At 31.8% G+C, this 15,152-nt stretch overlaps 1 protein-coding gene across 2 annotated transcripts in view; it reads right to left on the reverse strand.

Moving 5' to 3' along the window:
• LOC144966396 (regulator of telomere elongation helicase 1-like) overlaps positions 1–15,152 on the reverse strand; it is a 46,879-nt gene that overhangs the window by 7,788 nt on the left and 23,939 nt on the right. For both annotated transcript variants that reach the window (XM_078902810.1, XM_078902801.1), the window contains 16 exons: positions 14,731–14,831; positions 14,134–14,195; positions 13,689–13,763; positions 12,819–12,894; positions 12,103–12,235; positions 11,669–11,782; positions 10,124–10,164; positions 9,023–9,108; positions 8,673–8,750; positions 8,235–8,312; positions 6,218–6,349; positions 5,350–5,465; positions 4,833–4,956; positions 3,564–3,732; positions 2,320–2,414; positions 712–777 (listed from right to left, as the gene is read on the reverse strand). In XM_078902810.1, coding sequence (XP_078758936.1) covers positions 712–777; positions 2,320–2,414; positions 3,564–3,732; positions 4,833–4,956; positions 5,350–5,465; positions 6,218–6,349; positions 8,235–8,312; positions 8,673–8,750; positions 9,023–9,108; positions 10,124–10,164; positions 11,669–11,782; positions 12,103–12,235; positions 12,819–12,894; positions 13,689–13,763; positions 14,134–14,195; positions 14,731–14,831 — 1,546 coding nt within the window. The remainder of the gene's footprint in view (positions 1–711; positions 778–2,319; positions 2,415–3,563; positions 3,733–4,832; positions 4,957–5,349; positions 5,466–6,217; positions 6,350–8,234; positions 8,313–8,672; positions 8,751–9,022; positions 9,109–10,123; positions 10,165–11,668; positions 11,783–12,102; positions 12,236–12,818; positions 12,895–13,688; positions 13,764–14,133; positions 14,196–14,730; positions 14,832–15,152) is intronic.

Consider the following 15,152-nt stretch of genomic DNA (forward strand, 5'->3'; position numbering starts at 1 on the left):
ATCAATTGAAGAGTGGTTTTCCAAAACTCCCTAACTCCGTTTTTCCCATTTTGAGATATTGAGGATTATTACCCTTAAAATTTCTCATTCGTTCTATTGTTTTATCATGATTAAATTTCAAATTCACACTAATCTAAGGAAATTCTTGGGCCATTTGATGCTTAAAATAAAATTTACATTTCACTTTATCTCATGGATGGAAAATCTGAAAAAGTAGAAAAATCGACTTAACGAGTTTTGGAAAATAAGCCATCAATTCTAGGGGTTTGAAACTTATTAATCCTATTCATGGTTTCTTGTGTAAAAAAAAAAAAAAAGGTATAAGACTGTGTTCTACTTACTGTGTAAACAGATTTTCAAAAATTAATTAAAACTATTAAAGCTTACAAATAAATCTATGCATTATCTTTTTTTTCAAGTGACAGGTAGAAATTGTCTCCCTCCACAGAAAGCAATTGATTATCAAGTGATGGCTGTGGTATATGTATAAAAAAAGAGCGCTTCCACATTAAAATGTCTTTTGTTAATTTTTATTGTGTTTAAAACGAGTCCTTTATTTCATTAGCAACCTGAATTGATAAAGACTAACTATATTTACTGTATCTAAAATATTTTTTTTTTTAATCATCAACAATATAGGAAAAATAAGACTAGATAGTGCTCAATAGAAAATAAGGGCATTAATCAAAAGAAATAAAATCAGTAACTTACCCAACTAGAGGGCAGGCTTTGGGATCCACCACTCAGGGATCCACTGCTTCGTGTATTTTCCTGGGTCTAACGACAACGAGAAAATGAAATCATATTATTGACCACACAAATCTTCCATTTGATTTGGTAAATCTTTATAAATAAACAAATCTTGCTGAGTTTTAGATCCAAAATAAATTAGAGCTTTTCTTCTTCTTCCTCTTCTTTTTCTTCTTCTTCCTCTTCTTTTTCTTCTTCTTCTTCTTATTATTATCATTATTGTACGCATTGATGGTATTACGATTGTTCTATTTTTGTGTGGTGTATCAGTTTATTTTTTGGTTCCATTTACCTTTTTTTTTCCACTTTCATGCATCAAATTGTTGATTTATTGGCGAAAGCCTAAGATTGAATAAACTTTGAAACTTTGTGATGACTATGACGAGATGAATGTTGACGTTGTAACTACAGTGGAATCCTGATACTGATAAAGCCAACAATACTGGACCAGAAAGATTGATTGACTTTTAGCAAGGTTGACTTTATCCATTTTTTAATCAATGGAACGCATTTGGATAAAGAACAGAAAATGTGACCCTTTGCCTCAAAATGGTATTAAGTCGGGATGGTTAAGATGTTGAAAATTGAATTTATAGCCAGTAATATCAGACTTGTGTTGAGTTTGTATGCTTTATTGAGGAGAATGGATACCATATTTGAGGGGGCGAATGCCAGCAATTTATAATTTTGACCAGTTTAACAATTAATTCCGCTTTTAAGAATATGGTTCGGTCCGACATAATACCGTTTTGAGAAGATGGGTCACAAATTTGAGGCCACAAGAGGTGATGACCTTTGTTTGTTTATTGTTTTCAAGGGTTTTACGGCGTTTGCAACACATTTAGGGCATATCAGCACCAGTAAAAAGGAAGAAAATGAGATAGTAAAAAGTTCTAGGATTATAATTAATGCACCCAAGAAACGGTAAGTCAAGGGAATTTGGTTCAAATAGGAAACAGATGGAGATTCCAAGAGCACACTATCAAAGTAATTAGTTTAAGATCACCTAAAAGTCTCATCTAGACACAAAGTCCCCACTAAGAGGAATACACTGAAATGTTTACAGATCATAAATAATATGTAAACAATACATAATACAGTGCATAACAGATATATGATTTACAAGACAAAAAATGTCATCTCCCAAAACTAACTATACATTTGACTGTTTCTCTCCCAGCCAGGTATCCAGCCAGGGCCAGGACAAAACCGAGTAATCTTATCCTAAGACAAAGACAGAAAGCATGTTGAAAAACAGATATAGGGGGATAGAAGATGCAGTTAGTGCCTCTCTGCCCACCCTGGGAAAGTTGGCTTTAAGAAGTTGACTTAATGCGGATCCACTATATCAATTTAGACTTTACTCCAGGAGAGTGTCAGTTCTATTGGATAACTATATATCAAGATAAGAAAAACTGCCAGACTGATATTACACTAGATACACTAGGAGGTAATAGAGAACAATAATTTACTATCACCACAAAAATAGAAGACTGGCCCTTCAAGAGAAAAGTGAGTGGATACAAAAATTAAGCATAAAAAATAATTTTTTAAGTGAAAATCACTCACATCCGTAAACTCCAAAGCCTCCAGAAGAGATCGTTTTTTTCCAGCTCCATCATGCTTGTCTTCCTTCTTTGAATACTGAGCAAAGATGGATTCTTCTGTTTAAAGAAATTTCCAACAGAAATACGGCAATCTTCATCAGAAGAGATGCTTAAAATCATATTTACTTTTTTTCCAAATTGAATTGTTGATGCCCCTGTAAAGCGCTCTGAGTGCATCCTTGTGATATATAAGAGCGCTCAACAAATGATACATTATTATTATTAAAATAGGTGATACAGTTAAAAAATATGACAATAGACAAAATACCACCCCATACTAGTTTTGTGAAAAATTGTGTAATCAAAAATACTCCTTGCACCATCTTTAGACTCACTCAATCAATGTTATCATATGATCATAAACAAATTTGCCATTCTTTATTATCATTTGAAACCCTTAGTCTGGTTCAATCAAATTGAAATGAGGATAAAACAAACAAAGAGAAATAAGCAGTTAAAAAAAAAAATTAAATTATTCAAATAATTCAGATGGTATACTGAATAAAATTAAAACTGAAAAAAATTATAACAAAGAGTAAAAAAATAATTTGAATAATGTAAAATAATCTGAAAAGAAACAATCTAGTTCCTATGCAATAGCATAAATAGTTTCTCAAAGGTTAAAAAAAAGTATGGACAGAGAATCAACTTTGTCCACACGTTTTGGACACTTTAAAAAACGACGATAACTACTGTAATATTGGTGCTAAATCGACCATTCTTGATTTATTTTTCATTATTCAACCCAGAGAAACTGATGAAAGCAAATTTTTTCCTTAGTTTTTCCAAATAAGGGGTCCAGATAGTTCAGTTGGTAGAACACTCACTTCACAATCAAAGGGACAGAGATCGATCCCGGGTGCAGTCGAGATTTTTTTTCTGATTCCCCTGGCATTGATTGGGTAGCTGTGTCTGTTAGATCTGGCAGAAAGTACTTTGCAATAGACTAGCATCCTATCCAATTGGAGTTGTCCGTTTCATGCTATAAAAACCGAGGTAAACTTCGGCTCCAATGGGCCTAAGAGCTCTGAAGGACAATTTCCCCCCCCCACACACACACACTAAATAACTTAGTACTGGAGTAATTTTGTTATGAATGTTACAAAAACGATTTTGCCTTTTGGCACAGCATCACATATGCATAAGGTTCATTAGCTTGAGGAGGCAACCATTAACATTTTTTAAAAATAAAATGTTGATAGTTACCTTTCATGCCAGGCACGTGGCAAGCAACATTGCTGGCACTTTCATATTCAACAGGCTTCTGACTTTGACTCTGGGATTTACGGGTGAGGGTCGGTTCAAAGAAAGCTCCACTAGCGATGTTGCTTTCTCCTTTAGGTCTTTGATGGGATTTTGATGTGGACGTTGGATACTGTGAATAAACATTTTATTTCAGTTTTCTAGTCATAAAATATATTAAAATGCATTTGTTTCTATGCCGAATGAAGAAAGACAACTATCGAATAACACGTTAATTGTGAAATTAAAAACGGAAAATGATTATAAATAAATAATTTGATTGAATTAAAAACGGAAAATGATTATAAATAAATAATTTGATTGATTATGAATTATTTTGACGACTTTGATCATCCCCCTGGCCAGGATCTCAAATAATAAAAGGTGCCATCATGAAATAATAACCCCCATTTCAAGTAATAAGTGTATTGATCATTATCACTCAAACTGCCATTTTATGAAACAAGTTTACATTTTCTAGATTTGGGATTCTGCTGAAAAAAAAATAATTCCAAAATCATGATATTTAAAGTTAAAATCCTGACTTTGTAAGAGTCTAAACCTGTTTAACTGGATTTTATGTTTTTTAATTAAGGGTTTTACGGCGCTTGCAACACATTAAGGTCATATCAGCGCTAGTAAAAAGGAAGAAAATGGGATAGAAGAAAAGAGAAGACAAAGGGGAATTTTTTTCAAATCGGAAACATGTAGATTCCAAGAGCACACTATCAAAGTACTTAGTACCTGTTTAATTGCCAAAAGCAATATAATTCTGGGCAAATGCAACTTAATTCAAACAGTCCTAACACAATATCCCTAAAAAATAGGTTAAGTGTATAAAACTTTTTTTAAAAAAAGGAAAACACATTTTTAAAACCAAACCACAATGAACTGGAAAACAAGATGCACGTCTTCTTTTTTTTTCTTTCTCTAAGAAATTGGAACAAGGAGCACTAATTTCTATCATTTTGAAATACGAAAATGTGTAAATGGGTAGCTAGATCTGTTAAATATGGCGGAAAGAACTTAGAGTAGACTAGTGTCCTCTCAAAAGGGTAGCAAGCAATTACTATTGTCAGTTTCACGTGATAGAAACCGGGATAAACTCCGGCTCCATGGACCTTACGGTTTTGAAGGACATCTTCACTTTCTAATAACCCAATCTAGAACCTCTAAGAACCCTGCAGACATAGTTTGATCTGAGAGTCGTTATAACTGTCCTCTACAACATACCAATGTTTGTGCTTCCTTGAAAAATTTGATGGCCCCTCTAAGTGCCACGCCAAACTGTTCGTAGATTTGAGAATGACCTCTGACCCACAAAGGGAGAGCATTCTGACTTTGTCGGGTGGCAAACCTGAGGATTTCAAAAAATGTCAGATAAAGTCAAAATGATGTCATTACTGATGATGATAAAAGATGAAAGGGATGATGATAATGGTGATGATGATGATGATGATGATGATGCCAGTTTTTAAAAAAAGAAAACTGAAAAAAAATAATGGTAATATTTGAGTCAAATGGGCCAGCAACATTCACCTATAATAGCATGGCTCAGCAGTACGGTCTTTGCTTCGTACCGAAAGGTACCGGGTTCGATCACCCATCGCTGCTCTGTGTGGCCTTGAGCAAGTCACCTTGCCCCAGCTCAATTTGCGGCGCTGCACTGTACTGCACATTGGAGTGAAAGGCATTGACATTTTTTCATTGCTTTGTAGGGAATTTGATATGAAACGAAACGCATACAAACCTATTATCGAGTAACACAATAGCTCCATAGTCCTGCTTGTGCCGGATAACACGTCCTATGGCTTGATTGACTGCTCTGGATGCTTGGAGACGATACCAAGACCAACCATCTAGATTCTTAGACAAGGGGGGGGGGGGGGGGAAATCATTAGACATAATTATTCAATTCATATCATATAGGCTATACCTTAAAGCATATATGCAATTAAAAAACCTAGACATCTGATACAAGAGCACATTCTTGCTTAATCTATAAAGATTAGGCGCAAGAATTCCACAGATCCCTTCTGATCCACAGGATATTTCAAAATAGAAAAATGTCAATAGTATTTTCTTTTGGTGACTACAGTCCTATTTTCATGACGACAGCCCTATTATCTTTTGGTGACTGGTCTTATTTACTTTTGGCGACTACAGTTCTATTTTCTTTTGGTGACTAGTCTTATTTTCTTTTGGTGACTTCATTCCTATTTTCTTTTGATAATTATAGTCCTTTGGTGATTACATTCCTATTTTCTTTTGGTAATTAGTCCTATTTTCTTTTGGTGATTTCATTCTTATTTTCTTTTGGTGATTACAGTCATAATTTCTTTTGATGATTATAGTCCTATTTTCTTTTGGTGATTAATAGTCCTATTTTCATTTGGTGATTGTAGTCCTATTTTCTTTTGGTGATTAATAGTCCTATTTTCATTTGGTGATTGTAGTCCTATTTTCTTTTGGTGATTAGTCCTAGTTTACTTTGGTGATTATAGTCCTATTTTCTTTTGGTGAGTACAGCCCTATTTTCTTTTAGTGATTACAGTCCTATTTTCTTTTGATGATTATAGTCCTTTGTATATTGAGACCTGTGTCACATGTACACTCACCTTTTCCGACTTATTTTGATCCATAAATTGCATCTTCAATTTGACCTTGGGATCGTAAATGGGAGGATAGGGCAACCCTGTGATCAGGACGGCTCTGCCATTCATGTCAGCAAAATCCAGACCTTCACTCACCTGAAAATCATTACAAAATAATATCAGAAGAGGTAGACTTGGATGGTGTGAAATACAATAATATAATGATTCTATTTAGTTTTAGCATCCATCAGTAAATCACATCTAGTACACATATATAAAACTGAAATGTTAAAAACCACGTTAGGTTTAGGTTTTTAAGGGTTTTACTGCGCTTGCAACACATAAGGTCATATCAGTGGCAGTGAAAAGGAAGAAAATGGGATAGTAAAAAGTTCTAGGATTACAATTACAGCACCCAAGAAAAGGGAAGACAAAAGGGAATTGGTTCAATTAGGAAACAGGTGTAGATTCCAAGAGCACTCTATCAAAGTACTTGAGGTCACCTAAAAGTCTCATCCAGACAAGCGTACAGGTCCCCACTAAGAGGAATTAGACCTGTAAATGAGCTCTATAAAAATTGACTGAGACTGAAACTGAAACTGAACCTAACTGAAACTCTTCGTTTCGTATCAGAAAAATCCAAAGAATCGAGATGAATAGTAAACAGCAAGCTCACTTGAGCAAAACAATGGCAGAAAACTAATTTACGTGGGAATTAATTAGGCTACTTACAATTGTTTCTTATAATTAGGTACCCACATTAGTGGGTCAACCAGTTTGTTTGTGAGGCAATCGAGATGTGCTTGTAGCAATCATATAACTTTCGATTTGAAGGTGTCTTCATAACGCACTTCCGGCATTCGCATTAAACTTTTTAATACTTTTAGGTTCTGCCAAGTAAATGTGGTCAATTTTGGCTTAGACGAAACAGTGAAATTTATCACTCGGCGGCTCCGTTAAAATTGGCTACCATTGGGATCACGACAGGTTTGGAAAGTGAAAAGATAATTTCACGAAGGCTGTGTGAAAATACACTGGGGTGTGTTCAGACACGGCAATTCTAAGAAGCGTCGCTTAGCCATGGCAATATATCCATCGTAAATATAAATGGCCCTTGAGCTATGCGTAGCGCTGTGGAACATTCCTAATTACTTCACGGTCATTCGACTACGATTCATGAATTCTTTCTTTCTTCTTCATTTCCTTCTTTCCTTTTTAAAAATATTTGAATTTGACGAATTGACTACAGAGATTTACGAGGAAAAAAATATCATAACTATACATTTGACTATTTCCCTCTCAGCAAGGGTGTATCTGGCTTGGGCCACGACAAAACCAAGTAATCTCATTCCAAGGCAAAGCCAGAAAGCAAGTTGGAACAGATATAGGGGGATAGAAGACACAGTACCTCCCTGCCCACTATGAGAGGTCAGGAACCCCACCCAGAAAAACCACAATGATATAATAGATAACTTAAAATACATACTAGGAATCTAAAGCATATGCAACTTGGAAAACAGATATAAGGGGATAGAAGACACAGTGTGACATCCTGCCCACCATGGGAGGTCAAAGACCCCACCCAGACTTGAAGAAAAAAGATTCGTTCACTGTATGAAATTTTAATTTAATAAAAAATTCCTGCATATCTAAATAATTATCTATACTCAGAGAGAAAAGTTGGAGAATTATTTTACATCAAGTTGATTACTTCGGGGGTCCCAATAACTCGATAGAGCGCTCATTTCGAATGACTGAGATCAATCCCAAGTGAAGTCAAGATTTTTTTTCTGACCCCCCTGTTCACCCAGCAGTGATTGGTTAGCTGAGTCTATTAAATCTAGAGGAAAGCACTTTCCAATAGATTAGCGTCCTATCAAAAGTGTAGCAAGCAATTGATGTTGTCCATTTCAGGCTATAGAAACTGGGATAAACTCAAGATTCCATGGGGCTAATGAGTACGAAGGATTACAAGGAAGGGAGATTACTGCAGGTCCACAAGCAGGAGGATAGAGTGATATATCTCTTATCAATTCAATACCTTTCCTCGACAAACAGCCATGAAAATTGCTCCATTCAAGCTTTGGTCATTGATTTTATCATAGAACTCATTCATAGCCTGGTTTATCATGGAAGAAGAAAAAAATGAATAAAAGTAATAATAAATCACAGCAAAATCAATTAACTGCATTAATTACTAAATAAACATTTTGGATTTTTTTTATTAAGTATCATCAACTTTAATAAACAAACATTTTGGATTTATAAAAATTAAGTATCATCAACTTTAATATACACTTTCTTCTATATTTTGTTAAAAAGTAGAAGAAAAAATTAATCAAAGAAAAATCTTGCAGATATTTAACTTTTTTTTTTAATAAGAGAATAAATTTACATCTGTGAAGAACTTCTTTTTTTTTTTTAAATAAGAGAACTTACATCTGTAAGAAATCTTTTTAAAATGAGAGAACAAACTTACATCTGTGAAGGCAATCTTCCCCTTTGGTTCAACCACAACAGCTTTGTATTGGTTCATTCTTGTCCATTGGTTTCCATTCTTTAAAAAGAGGAAAATATCAAAACAAAAAAAAAACATTAGTAAAATGAAACAAAAGACCACATAAGACATTCTTACTACTGTCTTAGCGCTTCCCTTCACTATACTTTTTTATTAAAAAATTATTTTTTTAAAATGGAAGACAGATGTTAATTTTGTTAAAAGAGTCATTAAAAAATATGGAATACACAAATAATTTTGTCATCTGACCAAAAAAAAAAAATTGGAATAGAGAGAAGTAAAACCGTTAGTAAAAAATCAGCAAGACTTACCTTCCATGTTTCTATGCATTTTTCCATGAGTGGGTACGATGGAAAAAATATAAGCAACCCATTTGGTACAATACGAGCAAAATTGACTGAAAAAACAAAAATAACAAACAAAATGCATTTTTTTTTCGATGATTGTAAAAAGATGATCACTCTTGCATTTAATTGAAGCTAAAATATCTATTCTTTTAAAAAATAAGGTTGGGGTTAAAATGGTTCTGTAGAGCCCATGTTAAATTTTTGCCAACAAGCACAGAATTACTGGCAAATTTTTTTAAAAAATATAAAACTTATTTTTTTACACATTGCTATAGAGATAACTTGCAAACCTTTTCTAAATGAAGGGTAATATAAGCATCCGTTGACTCATGCCATACTGATAGGCCATTTGATGTTGGGGATCATCCTCTGACATCCTGTTGCCAGATTCATTTGCGCGCACCTGGCCTGGACCGATTTTGATCATAGATGGCTCAAAAGATTTGTTTCAATCTATGTTAATTTCCACAATTACAGTAGTATAATAATTGAAATCGACCAGTGCATGTACGTAATGGCCTTCATTTCCCCACAAATATTGCAGGGTCTCCAGTAGTAATCTTTTATATCCCAAATAGAGAGGCTCTAAGGCACATTACATGAAGGATTATAATAACAAACTGGATTAAATGAAAAACACATGTCAAGGGCATCTGACTAACTGTGTGAGGTGAGTGTGAAAGGGGTGATTTTGAGGAGAAAAAGTTTTAAAATTTCTACAATGACATTCGTCATGTGTGTTTAGGTCATTTGACAAATTCTCGCAAAATAAGTCTTAGTCTCTACCAATTGGTCATAAGGTAGTGGAGAGATTGAGCTTAAATATAAGTTTTAAAAAATATTTTTTGACAGCACATTGGAATGTCCTCTGTATATACAGACAGGTAGTTATTTTCTTGAATTCTTTTTATAAATTCTACTTGCAGTTTTGTATCTATTTTTCATGGAAAATAAAAGCTTGTTAAAATTTTTTAAAATGAAAATTGAAAACAAAAATATATATATAGACTAATAGATAAACATATGTAAAACTAAAAACACACCAGAACAGAAAATAAAACTAACTTATTGTATTTCCAAGCGAGGATTGGTATTCACCACTTGATCTGTTTGTAAAAAAAAAAGAAAGAAAAAAAGGGTCATCTATATTAATAAAAGAAAGAGCAAGTCTGTGTCTCTGTCACCAAGAGGGAAAACCAGACTACTATCTGCTATGAACTCTGTCACCAAGAGGGAAAACCAGACTACTATCTGCTATGAACTCTGTCACCAAGAGGGAAAACCAGACTACTATCTGCTATGAACTCTGTCACCAAGAGGGAAAACCAGACTACTATCTGCTATGAAAATTAGCTATCAGTCCGTTGACAGTTTGATCCTTCTGATGCAAGCCGTTCAGATTTTTGCGATTTAGGTAAATTTTACAATGGCCGTATAAAACATTTTAATCAATTTTATTCCATCCCAGGAAGTTAGGAAGCGGGTACAATACACAGATTCACAACAAATGTTACTTTATCACAATACAAACATTCATCCTTAAAAGTTCAAAGAACAGCATTATGTTTTGATGCTTTGAAATCTAACACTGATTATAAAATATATCTAAGAAGTCTACTCTCTCTCCTCTTCGTCAATAGGCTTCAACAGTCATGACGTCACTTCCCTCAGTTAATTGACTGAGAATTTACAGGTCTAATTATAAACGTAAAGTTTCCACATAATTATGTGCGTCTGTATGTTTTATCTGGTGTGCATTTTTTGTAATATCTTTCATAAACACATAGCCACCGGTAACTTTAATAACAATAATGATAATAATAATAATAATAATAATAGGCATATTAATAACAATAACAAGAATAATAAAAATACTAGTAAAAACATCAACATTGATATAATAATAATAATAATAATAATAATAATAATAATAATAATAATAATAATAATAATAATAATAATAATAATAATAACAATAATAACAATAATAACAATAATAATAATAATAATAATGAATAATAATAATAATAATAATAATAATAATGATAATGATAATGATAATAATTATAATAATAATAATGATAATAATAATAATAATAATGATAATGATAATAATAATAATAATAATAATAAATAATAATAATAATAATAATAATATAATAATAATAATAATAATATAATAATAATAATAATAATAATAATATAATAATATAATAATAATAATAATAATATAATGATAATATAAATAATATAATATAATAATAATAATAATAATAAATAATAATAATAATAATAATAATAATAATGATAATAATAATAATAATAATGATAATAATAATAATAATAATGATAATGATAATAATAATAATAATATAATAATAATATAATAATAATAATAATGATAATAATAATAATAATGATGATAATAATAATAATATATAATAATAATAATAATAATAATAATGATAATAATAATAATAATAATAATAATAATAATAAAAATAATAATAATAATAATATATAATAATAATAATAATAATAATAGTAAAAAGTCCAAGAGATCTGTATTTATTTTGTCTAGAATTTATAAGGTCTGATAAGTTTACCAACCTATTTTTGAAGTCAGAACTCAATACCGTAGAATCTGGTCCTTTGCAGACTGTTCCCAACCACACCTGGCTTTTCTCTATCACATGAGGATTCTCTAACTGTACAGGGAAAGGGCTGTAAAAAATATATTATAAGTTCAAAACTCTTTTTATAAAAATACTTCATTGTTATGATTCTAGGTCTTGGTAGGTCACAGTACATATAATATATGATTCTTCTCGGTTCTGGTGTGACTTAATACCATTATTGAATAATACTGAAAAGTGTTGTTTTTTTTTTAATAACATCAAGCAAGCCACAGTATGATTCCATATGGCTTGCTGGGGTGATAAATTTATAAATAGTTAAAAGTGTTTTGGGCATTTAAAAAAACCGCTAGAAATACACTATTTAATGTGAATTTTGATTGATCAATTTTATCAGATATGACTCACATTTCCATCTCCTTGGCAAAAGAGTCCAGAGGCGAAAGAGTTCCGCTTGTGAGAATGATGACCTTGACCCCGTGTGACACCAAATCCTTCATTGTGTGGCCCGGGCTAAAACACCAATAACTCAGAACTCGCTCTAGTGTATTGTTAATAAAAAAATATAAATAATAACATATATTAAAACGACGACATAGAGTCAATAAGTTTCTAATTTTATGTATATCTATTTTAAAATAATAATGTTTCAAGAAAATATTTTCAACAGACTGCGCTTGTAAACAGATTCGGGGTGACACTTAGATTGCTAAATTCCAGCTCAATTAGTATTAGATGACACTCAAATTTTGTTGCAATATTTCAATTCGTGAGAAATCAACTCATCTATTTGGAAAACCAAAGTGATTCAATGTTACACTTGGGACATAATTACTCTCCCCTTAGCATAAACTTAAAAGTAAAGTTTTCTTTTATCCAACATTGTAACACATTGGTTCCATCTTATGTTATTACAATTTCAGCACAGTTAGCTCCAAAACTGACATGGCCTACAAATGTGGTTTATTTTTCTCACATTTTTTCATCTGCTTAGTCTGGCACTGTTTCAAGCACATTTTTTTTCAAATTCTCATTTTGCTTTAGTGCCTGCACTCCCAACTTTTTTATTTTGATAAATTAATATTAAAAAGAAGTAATAAAAGAAAACAATGAATATCTCTCACCGTTTTTCCTTTCATTGGAGGACCAAGAATCTACACTTTTTCCTTTCTTGAAATCTTCATTATTTCTTATGTGAACCTTTATACAAAAAAAAAAAAAAAAATCAAAATAGAATAATTAAATGGTTTCAACAAATGGTTTCTTTAAAATTAAGTTGATAAGATTATGTCAAGACTACAACAAAATAAAAATTTTAAAAACAAAAAAATCAAAAGCATGAATCTTGAATCTATGAACATATTAGATGAGCGAAGAATGATGACTTTAAAACAAAGCACTGTAAGGAAATGCTGAAAATTCAATTCATTCCAAAAATAAAAAAAGATGTATTCGGGTGTAAAAATATTGTCATTTTGCATTTCTGATTATTTCCCAGCCTTTAAATTTAATTTTCACCTTTAGGATCACCTGATATAACACCAGATTGAGGAGTTGAATCAGAATAAAGAAAGAAATGAAAATCAGAACGGCCAATCATTGACGACCATTTTGAACATGGGACAGGTAATAAAACCAAAAACAGGTAGCACAGCGGATAAAATTCATTATCAGCTTTTAAAAAACAACACTCCCTAAAATCAAGGCCGCCATGGCAAGTGAAGATGCTTAATGATTAAATATTTTGGAGAATAAAAATGATGAATGCTTCTTTTAAACTACAATTAATTTTCTAGAATTAATGAGGAATATTAATTTCTATGAAAAAAATTGCATATATCAAAACAATTGAATCATCACTGACAAACACTTCCATATAACTATAACATTTATTTTTAAAAATAAAAATGACAGCGAGGAGCACCAGGAACTTTACTTAATCAAGCTGTCCTGTTGCTGCATTATTTATCTTGATTTGATTCAATGAACAGTACCTTAAATTGCTTTGCCAGGAGAACCTCATGGGTTGCCAAAGACATCATGTCCCTCGGTTCTTGGCAGAAAACTATCTGAAAAAGGACATCATATCTTCATACAGTTGGCAATAGATGAAAAAAAGCAAATTATTTCTTGCAAAATATATGAAGAGAAGAATGCAGATAAATTTTTATATTTATTCCCATTGATACAGAGACAATCTTCTAAAATGCTAAACTGTAATGCTACTCATTTGTTGTTTTAATAATTATTTCGTCTTTCACTAGACTCATAATAAACTAATACATTTATCACTATATCATTATTCTCAAATAATCTCTTTTAAAATCTGGTTCAATATCAATAAAAGTTGATTTTAATTTTCAAGCTGAGTTTCAAGAATAAATTAGAGAATCAAAAATACAATTTTAAAAATATTTTTAAACTTGTAAATATCATTACCTTAATGCAGCTTACAAATTTGGAAAGACCAGCTCCTTTTGTATTCAAAATAGCGTTTGATTCTGAGAATGACAAAGAATTATTAAAGGAGCCAATTGTCTATATGTGTGTTTTAAGACATTAATAGATTTCAGCAAAATAAAGATTCTAGAATCAAAAGATAAAATTTAAACTTTTATATAGCAAGCCATGTTTTGGGCACTTAGAGCACTTGGATCACTGATGACCGAAGTTGACAAATTGGGAAGTAGAGGATGACATGTAGATCGGAGATCTTGAATTTGTATTCCATTCTGGCTCAAATAGGCAGCCAGTATGGTGTTCTGAGTACGGTTTTCACTCTTGTTTTCTCGTGTCAACGAACGCCTAGAACCGTTCTTGCACTCCATTTCTTTTGGAGTATCAACTTTGTCAGGAAGGCCCCCTACCAGAGAATTACAATTGTCGAGTCATGACAGAAAGTGCACACAGACTGTTTTAAGCAAGCGAGATGGGAGAAAACATTCCATTCTTTAATAACAAAATGGAATTTGGTAGCAAAACTAATAGTGCTTACATTATGGCTTGTATAATAATAGTACTATATATGTAATTTACCATCATTGCTAAGATAGGTGATCATTTTATCCAGGACATCAATGACTGAGTTTTTGTTTGACCATGTGATGTTCACACTCCTCAAAAGCTCAAAAACAAACCTAGAATAAATACAAAATAGTTATTATTATTCTTTAGTGCTTTGCATTTTAAAATTATTTTTTTAAAAGTAAAACTTCAGAGCCTTAATAATTGTGAACATCAAATAGCTTTAATCTACTCAAGGAAATTTATAGAAAGCTATTTGTAAGGGTCAAATACAGATATAGAAGCAGCAGAAAAATCTGACCACTCAATGTCTTTGGCAACCACAGCAAGAGTTTTTGATTTAATTCATAAATTTGAGTTAAACAAGCAAGAGTTGCACAAAAAATGAATTTAAATATGTGAGAAGAAGAAGAAGAAGAAGAAGAAGAAGAAGA

The sequence above is a fragment of the Berghia stephanieae genome, chromosome 1 (genome assembly GCF_034508935.2).
Source record: "Berghia stephanieae isolate SIO BIC M18660-M18661 chromosome 1, UCSD_Bste_1.3, whole genome shotgun sequence".
NCBI lineage: Eukaryota > Metazoa > Mollusca > Gastropoda > Nudibranchia > Aeolidiidae > Berghia > Berghia stephanieae.